The sequence below is a fragment of the Mytilus trossulus genome, chromosome 11 (assembly GCF_036588685.1).
Source record: "Mytilus trossulus isolate FHL-02 chromosome 11, PNRI_Mtr1.1.1.hap1, whole genome shotgun sequence".
In the NCBI taxonomy this organism is placed as follows: domain Eukaryota; kingdom Metazoa; phylum Mollusca; class Bivalvia; order Mytilida; family Mytilidae; genus Mytilus; species Mytilus trossulus.
Window position 1 is genome coordinate 36,289,727 of NC_086383.1, and position 9,121 is coordinate 36,298,847.

Genomic DNA, 9,121 nt, shown 5'->3' on the forward strand with positions numbered 1-9,121 from the left:
TAGCTTATCATATGCGATCGAAACCTTAGGTTTATGCAATTAATATTTAATATGTCATTGGTTTTTTTTCTATTTCTTATCATTCTTGTGTTAAAAAGGTAAGTTATTAAACTTTACCAGAACAGTGAAAAAAAATTTTGTATTTTTAATAAGCATGATAAGGATATTCTTTTTTCTACGTAAAATATTAAAATCTCATTTATAACAATCGAAACAAAAAGTTATTTCCGTTGACGGATGTAATATATTAACAATAATAGTCACATTGTTGTAAATTTTCACAAATAATTAAATATCACATGTATAAGGATAAAATCTAGTGTCTATCCAAATTCATTGTTGACCTTTCGACAGAGGTGAGTTAATTTATATAAATGACGTAATTTGAAAATCTTTTCCTTAGAAACACAATTTGGTCCGGTTGTCCATTGATTTATGTGCTAGTAATGCAAACAGAAAAGTAAACGTGTATCACGAAATTTAGTGTCAACATAGATATAATGGCCATGGCTGTATTATATCTATGGTGTCAACGACAAGTGTGTTTTATGCGCTTACTTTTCTACATTGGCTAGAGGTAAAGTTTTAACCCCGCCGCAATTTTGCGCCTGTCCCAAGCCAGGAGCTTCTGGCCTTTGTTAGTCTTGAATGATTTTTAATTTTAGTTTCATGTGTATAATTCGGAGTTTAGTATGACGTCCATTATCACTGTACTAGTATACATATTTTTAAGGGGCCAGCTGAAGGACACCTACGGGTGCGGGAGTTTTTCGCTACTTTGAAGACCCATTGGTGTCCTTCGGCTGTTGTCTGCTCTATGGTCGTCTTGTTGTCGCTTTGACACATTTCCCATTTCCTTTCTCAATTTTATTTAATATACTAGTACTCAATATGTACATACAACAACATGAGAAAATAATTATTATCAAAAATTCAAATTGGTCCAAGTGCATGATGTTTTCTTTATAGTTAATTGTTTGGGATGCAGGAAGAAAACCCAAGCATGCCGATAAAAGAGGGTATATTGGAAGGGAGGATTGTTTCGTGTTAAGTTCACTTATAGACTTTATGGTTCATGCAGTTTTAGACAGCGTGACATTCTCCCTACCTACTAGAAGTATCAGATTAAGCATCACCGTTACGTCTGGACATGGCGGTATATGCATATATCCGAACCGCAACTATTCAGTTTAAGATTAAAAGTTCGCAGAGTGATTTTAGTGAAAGTGAGTTAAACCATTCGGCATACTCTGAATGAGAGTGCTATTAGAATTGAGAATGGAAACAGGGATTGTGTCAAAGAGACCATAACCCGACAACAGAACAGAAACAACCCAAGGCCATCAATGGGTCTTTAACGCAGCAAAAAGATCCAGCTACGGGCTGCGGGCTTCAGTTGGTCCTTCAACAATAATGCAAAAACAGATTTCAGATTTGAAAGGCGCATAAATGCAGCGGGTTGCTAGATATAATAAGATGTGGTTTTGAGTGCAAATGATACATCTCTCCATCCAAGTCACAATTTATAAAAGTAAACATGTTTTTGTAGATCCAAACCCTCCCACTGACTATATCAAGAGCCAATGTAGCTAAAGAGAAAAAACATGGCCTTTTCTCAAAAGGGTATTATTTTTTCAGAAACTAGATTCATGAGGAGCAGTGTCGTCTGGACACTCGTTTATACTTACTCGATCTAGCTAATTATAGGGGTATTTCCCTAATGAATTGTTTAAGTAAGATATTTAATTCTGTCATAAATAACAGGTTGATAATAATTTTTGAAGATAACATGAATCCATCACAGTTTGGATTCCGAAAGAATAATAGAACTTCAGATAGTTTGTTTATTTTAAAAACAGTTATTAATAAATATATAAATAATAAAAACCAAAAATTATTTGGATGTTTTGTAGATTTGAAGAAGGCATTTGACTCAGTTTGGAGACTAGGCCTTCTATATAAATTGATTAAGACTGATAATATTAGACCTAAATTATATAAAGTGTTAAAAAATATGTATGAATGCACTGAAGCTTCAGTAAAATATAAAGAAAACATATCTGATTCAGTATTTATAGATAGAGGCTTGAAACAGGGTGACAGCCTCAGTCCTAATCTTTTTAAAATTTATATAAATGACCTTCCTGAAATTTTTGATAGTGACTGTAAACCAGTAAATCTTAATAACATGTCATTTAGCTGTCTTATGTTTGCCGATGATTTACTTTTATTGTCTGAAAGTGCAGAGGGTTTACAGAAGTCATTAGAGAAATTAAGCAACTATTGTAAAAAATGGCAGTTATCAATTAACATAAATAAAACTAAAGTGATAGTATTTCAACAAAAAAACATACCGTACACTAAAGCAGAGTTTACTTTGGATGGTTATAAATTAGAAAAAGTATTAAAATATAAATATCTAGGTAATATTATAGAGGCTTCTGGTAAATTCCATACATCACATATGGAACTATCAAAAAAGGGCACAAAAGTTCTATTCAGTTTGTTTAAATATATGAATAATATAGAAAATATACCTATAAATATACATAAAAAACTATTTGAATCTTTAATAAAACCAATTTTAATGTATAACTCAGAAATTTGGTATATGGACTACTATGAAAAAGTACTGAGGTCTCAGAGTAGAGCAGTAAATAATGATAAAGATTTTGATTTACTTACATCAATTGATAATAGCTTTATTGAAAAGGTGAATTTAAAATTTTGCAAAATAATTCTAGGTTTAAGTAAAAAAGCAGTTAACATTGCATCAAGGGCAGAGTTAGGACAATATCCAATAGATGTATATGTAAAGGTTCAAGCACTAAAATATATGGCAAGAGTATCTAACACAGAAATTAATCCGTTGTTATATGATGCATACTGCACAACTAAACTGTTGGATGAATCAGGAACCTATTCTTGGTATACTTTTGTAAAAAATATAACTCATGAAAATAATTTAAATATATCTGATATACAAAATACTGACTTCATAAAAGAAAAATATAAAATGAATAAACACATGAAAGATATTATGCAAGAAAACTATAAAAAGCTGTTCTTTAAAAAATTAAATTCTTTAACAGAAAATAATAAATTATTTATCTATAGTAAAATAAAAAAGAAATATGAAACTGAGCCTTATTTACTTAAAGAGAATAACTTTGAAATAAGGAAAAAATTTACTAAATTAAGGGTAAGTGACCATATTTTGGAAATTGAAAGGGGTAGATACAAAAATATAAAAAGGGAAGAACGTTTATGTCAACATTGTTGTCTAAATAAAATAGATGATGAAGAACATTTTTTATTTACATGTATTAAAAATAAAGATTTGAGACTTGAATTTTTACAGAAAGTTAGAAATACCTATTCTGATATAGATAATATGGATAATGTGGATAAATTGGTTTTATGTCTTTCCTGTCCGTCAATTATGCAGTATACGGCTCCATTTGTTAAAAAGTCATGGTCACTGAGGAGAGTGGACTCAACAACTGCATGATAGATAATTAATGTATATAATGTTTGTTCTTTTGTTGTTATTTTTGTATGATGTACTGTGTTCATTTAAAAATGCCTTCAACCCCATTGGGGTATAACTGTGCATTTATTCAATAAACATTTATAACATTTTTGAATATAATCTGCCATGGTTAATTTTGGGGATGAGGAAAACACAAATCGGAAACTTGAGGTTTTTTGTTGTTTTGTGTTAATCTAGTTTTAATTACTTAATATATAGATCGATTGTTGGTTACAAAATTGTTTTTCTTCAGTTAGTACATAATGAAATGCTGCTCAAACCTAAGTTGTAACATGTAACATGTAACTTACTATTTGTTATAATAAACATTTTCGGAAAGTCGTCTATGTATAGAAATTTATCAATTTCGCCGAATAAAAATAGAGGGACCGTATCAAAATGGCAAAACGTTGTGAATTAATGTGTTGTTTGTGTATATTGTATGACATTACAAAGTCGATTGTGAGAATTTATAGCTAAACTTTGCTTGATGTTTGCCTCCGATAAAAATAAACTTATATAATAAATATGAACTAAAATTAGGATAAATAAAAGAAAGAAAATAAAGAAAAATAAGCCAACATATATCTATTCTTTATGTTTTGGCTCATTATTCTCTATTCTTTACTTATTTTTTAATTCTCTATCCAGTTAACCAAACAAGATCTTCGTTATATGTACTATTTTCTTTCCAGCAAATTATTTCAACAATGAACTTACCAATAGCAACTACAGACCTGTAATTGTACAGTATTATATATATACATGTAGCATCGGCAATCATGACACAGACAACGGACAACTGTATTTTGGTTGCTGCCATTGACTTCGGAACATCATATTCCGGTTATGCATTTTCGACCAGGAATGACTTTGAAAAAGACCCCTTACAGATACAGGTTAACCCTCCATGGGCTGCCGGAACAAGACAGCTATTGTCACTGAAAACTCCAACATGTCTTCTCCTCGATGCTGACAAAAACTATGTTGCTTTTGGATATGATGCTGAAGACAAGTATTCAGAACTAGCATTGTTAAAAGATCACAAGAGTTACTACTATTTTCAAAGGTTCAAGATGAGTCTTTATCAGACACAGGTACATATAAGCAAAAAATACAGAGAGAGTTAGCCACTATTAAGATAGGACCTATCGTTTGCAAGGGTAAAAGGCTATGCTGGACAAGGGCGGAAGGGGAAATTTATCATTATTCTTGAAAGTTTGCAGTTGTCTTTTTGCTCCATTATCCGTCTTTTCCGTATTAAACCCCCGGTTTAAATGGATGTCTCGGTCCGAGAAAACAATTATTTCGTAGTACACGACTTTTAGATATTACATGACAATTTTAAAAAATCACAACTGCGCTTTCTTAATACTATTTTTTAAAGTGTGGTGTACTGCTTTTTGGAAAAGTTGTATAAAAATTATAGAAAATTTCAACGGATCTAACTCAAAATATTGACCATTTTATGTTAAGGGTTCTTGAATTCTTTTGACAGCTTCCCAATGCTAATGTTTAACCTTTATCAGCTGGACCAAATCATTACTCAACTTTAAAATTCATAAATCATTTTTTACAGTGTAGTTTTATCCCCCTTCTTGCTATATTTGAGTCATAAAACATGAAGAGAAAAAAAATGGAAAGGGTATACAAAAAATGGCAAGTAACACACCGTCCACACTAGACACTATCTTCGTAGACAACGAAATGTGGTTCCGGACCATGAACTTTAATATGACGTTATGACTACAAACTGAGTTAACATGTTTAATATTTAAAAAAAAAAAATTAGTATGGCAAATAAAGGTTTGTCCATGATTCTGTGAATATAGAAATGTGATAATGTGAGCGGAGTGTGGTATACTATAAACACATATGATGTTTTCGTATATTGCAGTTTTAAACACATGCAGAAAAACGAACACAACTCATTCAAGACATATTCTTTCAATTCGGGGCGGTGTAAATTATTCGTGAAATTTTCTTTTTTTCAGAATTTAAATAAAGATCTGGTTGTTGAGGACATGACCGGAAAGCAATTTTCAGCTTTTGATGTATGTTGTTTATCAATTAAAGCTTTGAAAGATCATTTACTGGAATCCATTAGCAAACAGTTTATCAACATGAATATAGATGACATTCGTTGGGTACTGACTGTACCAGCAATTTGGACAGACAGTGCTAAACAATTCATGCGCAGAAGTGCTGAAAAGGTAAAAATATTTCCATAAAACTGATATTTTGACAAAATTGAGCTGTTAATGATGTTCGATACGCTGAAGTACATAAAGAATGAAACTTGATTTGCAGAAAAAAAAAGAACCTGAATTTCGTGTATTTGTTTTTGAGATAAAAGAAATTAGACAATTAGGCGGGAATTATTATCACTTAAGTATCTTTTAAAATTAATTTAACATTGACACTTTTTTTTTCTTTTCAACATATGGAAAAAAAACCAATATAAATTATATTTTCAAACATTGCATTTGAATATTTATATAATAATTTAATATATTTTTTTTTTAATTTTCAGGCAGGAATTCCATCAGATAAGTTACAGATATCTTTGGAACCAGAAGCAGCTTCTATATATTGCCAACACTTGCCCATAGAAAACCTGAAAGGAGCAGGAAAAAGATTATCAGCAACAGTAGCTGGCACTAGATGTATAATTGCTGATTTAGGAGGTACATCTACAGGTTTTTTGTTTTGTTGGGTCGGTGGTCTTTCTAATACTAGTGTTTGTGGTCTTTTTTATTGAGTCGGCGTGGGGCGAGAGATGCTTTTAAATATTATTGACAACAACAAAAATAACCGAGCATTGTTGTATAATTTTAAATCGAATTTAATAAACCGTGACAGTTAAGTTTTAATATATGTGTTACATATTTGTTTTTCGCTATTTTTTTGTATACATAAATGAGGCCTTTAGTTTTCTCGTTTGAATTGTTTTAACATTGTAATTTCGAGGCCTTTAATAACTGACTAGTATGCGGTATGGGCTGTGCTCATTGTTGAAGGCCGTATGGTGACTTATAGTTGTTAATTTCTTTGTCATATGGTATCTTGTTGAGAGAGTCCCATTTACAATCATACCACATCTTCCTTTGTTATATATACGTCCACGATTCGTTTACAATGTTCTGACAGCACTCCGAGTTCTACTTTTAAATCAACCAATTAAATGTGGGCCTTCAAATTTTTGAAAGTGTTTATATCATAACGACATCCCGAAGAAAGTAGAATGGTATGTTGTCGGATAATTGAAAGTGAAGCGATGGCACATGATCTTTATTTTAATCGGACTGGTATAATTACATTTTAGGTGGGACACTAGACATAACAGTCCATGAAAAAATGAACGATGGGCGTCTTAAAGAAATATGCCGTGCTTCTGGTAATAACTGTGGCGGAACGTGCGTCGACGTCCAATTCTATAAAATGATGGAGACTATCATAGGACCAGAAACTTTCAAGGCATTCAAACAAGACAATCTTGATTCGTATATTGATCTTTCTAGAGAATTCGAAATTAAAAAGAGAAATTTCCAGCCAGATAACACTGGCTATGTTACTTTGCTAATACCTTTGACAGTTCTCGATTTGGTGTGCAATAAACATTTAAATTTGAATTTTAAGAAGGCGTTGGATGACTCGGAATACGGATCAGTAACGACAATTTTAAATGACAAACTCCGTATTGAGGTTGAAACTTTCCGGGCTATTTTTGAACCAACAATTATTGGAATTGTAGGACTTATTGCTGAAATAATGAAAAGATCAAATGCCGACAGTGATACCCAAATACTGCTTGTTGGGGGATTTTCGGGTTGCAATTTGGTTCAAAGGGCTATCAAGGCTACATTTCCCGCCCACAATATAATCGTGCCGTATGATAGTGACGTGTCGGTTCTGAAAGGTGCGGTAATATTTGGTCATCAACCGAACATCATATCTGAGAGAATTTCTAAATATACGTATGGATTCAGCAAAAGAAAAATCTTCGACCAACAAAAGCATGATAGCAGCCATTTAGAAATAGTTGACGGAAAAGAAAGGTGCAGTCGTGTATTTGAACCGATTATTAAACGAGATGAAATAGTACCAGTTGGCAAAAAAATCACATCCACGGCAAAATGCAAACCAGATGACGACGGATTATTTACGCTATGTATTTATCAGACAGAGAGCGAAAATCCTATTTACACCGACGAAGATGGGTGTTCCTTACTAGGAACAATACACGCTCAACTGCCGAGTCCATCCCCTTCAGATAAAATTAAAGTTGAATTGATTTTCGGAGGAACTGAAATAAGTGTTAAAATAAGAGACACTGCTTCACGTAAAAAATGCGAGGAAACAATTCAAATGATATAGCTTATGTATATTTATGATTTTTATTTTTAATGAAATCCTTTTTGTTTAAATTGTCGATTTTCTGGTATTTTATGATATCTAGCATAATATATTTATTTCTAAGAAAAACATATAGTTGCTTTAATATAAAATTTTGCGATCAATTTTTATATACATGTATATTCAGTATGTTATGCTGTATAATCAATTGACAATTTATTTGTCAAACGTCATTAATTATACTTTAACATTTTAACATTTTATAATACTAACAGAAAAACATTAAATTACGAGTCTGGGCCCAGTTTCACGAAGCTGTCTTAGGACTAAGGCATGTCTTAGGATGGTTTTACGACATATCTTAGTCCTAAGTGGGTTTCACAAAGTGGTCCTAAATTAGGACATCTCTTAAATTTGGTCATAAAGTTAGGACAACGCGAGAGGTGTCGTATGATGGTCTTAGGATAGTTATACGTTTATTTATACAAATTACACTTATTTTTTATATTAATTTTGAAAAAAATATCTTATCATCTTATTATCTATTCTCCTGTTCCTGCTTTTAACGTAATTTTTCTAGATTGACGGATTATCATGACTTGTCAACAATGTAAATTCGATGTATAATTGATATCAAGATTGCACAATTTTATCCCTTAACCTTTTATAACCAATAAAGTCGAAATTGAATTCAACTCACTTGTACCAAAAAAAATATCATTTTATATTCTTGTTTTCTTAATTAAAAATTTCATATTTATATTGATGTATTGTTTGAAGATAATTTATAAATAAATGACTTTTACTTTTTTTATATTTATTTTGCAAATTATGTCATTTATATTGATCAATACGTTTAGAATAATTTATGGTAAGACATACTACATTTACATGATTTTTTCCGTAAATCATATTCATATTTGAAAATTTAAAGAACTTGAGACAGGTTTAGGATGTCTTAGTTAAGATCATCCTAAGACAGCTTCGAGACGAGGTCTGAGATATGTCCTAGGATAGTCATAAGAGGATCATAAGACATGTCCTAAGATATGTCTTATGACATGTCTTAGGATAGCTTCGTGAAACCGGCCCCTGGAGCCTGTTTATCGAAACTGTCAGACAGAAATTCGGATTAAATTAGGACCGATTTACGACACGTCTCAGCATGCACATCGAAGCTATCTAAGGATTTAATTTATCTTAGGTAGGACGTCCTAATTACCAATGTCCTAA

At 31.6% G+C, this 9,121-nt stretch overlaps 1 protein-coding gene across 2 annotated transcripts; it reads left to right on the plus strand.

Annotated features, from left to right (window-relative positions):
- The first annotated feature begins 218 nt into the window (after positions 1-218).
- On the plus strand, positions 219-8,206 carry LOC134691039 (heat shock 70 kDa protein 12B-like). Of its 2 annotated transcripts, none has more exons than XM_063551229.1 (5): positions 219-356; positions 4,228-4,629; positions 5,527-5,745; positions 6,066-6,219; positions 6,858-8,205. In XM_063551229.1, exons 2-5 carry the CDS (start codon positions 4,315-4,317, stop codon positions 7,907-7,909), a joined length of 1,740 nt encoding a protein of 579 aa, XP_063407299.1. In that variant the 5' UTR covers positions 219-356; positions 4,228-4,314; the 3' UTR covers positions 7,910-8,205. The 2 variants fall into 2 exon arrangements, with proteins under 2 accessions (XP_063407299.1, XP_063407300.1); XM_063551230.1 differs by lacking the exon at positions 219-356 and adding an exon at positions 1,137-1,226 and having other exon boundaries at positions 6,858-8,206.
- Positions 8,207-9,121: the final 915 nt, after the last annotated feature.

Coding starts and splice junctions, on each gene's coding strand:
- LOC134691039 (XM_063551229.1), top strand. CDS start 4,315: ATGACACAGACAACGGACAACTGTATTTTGGTTGCTGCCATTGACTTC. Junction 4,630..5,526: donor TGAGTCTTTATCAGACACAG/GTACATATAAGC, acceptor TCTTTTTTTCAG/AATTTAAATAAAGATCTGGT. Junction 5,746..6,065: donor TGCGCAGAAGTGCTGAAAAG/GTAAAAATATTT, acceptor TTTAATTTTCAG/GCAGGAATTCCATCAGATAA.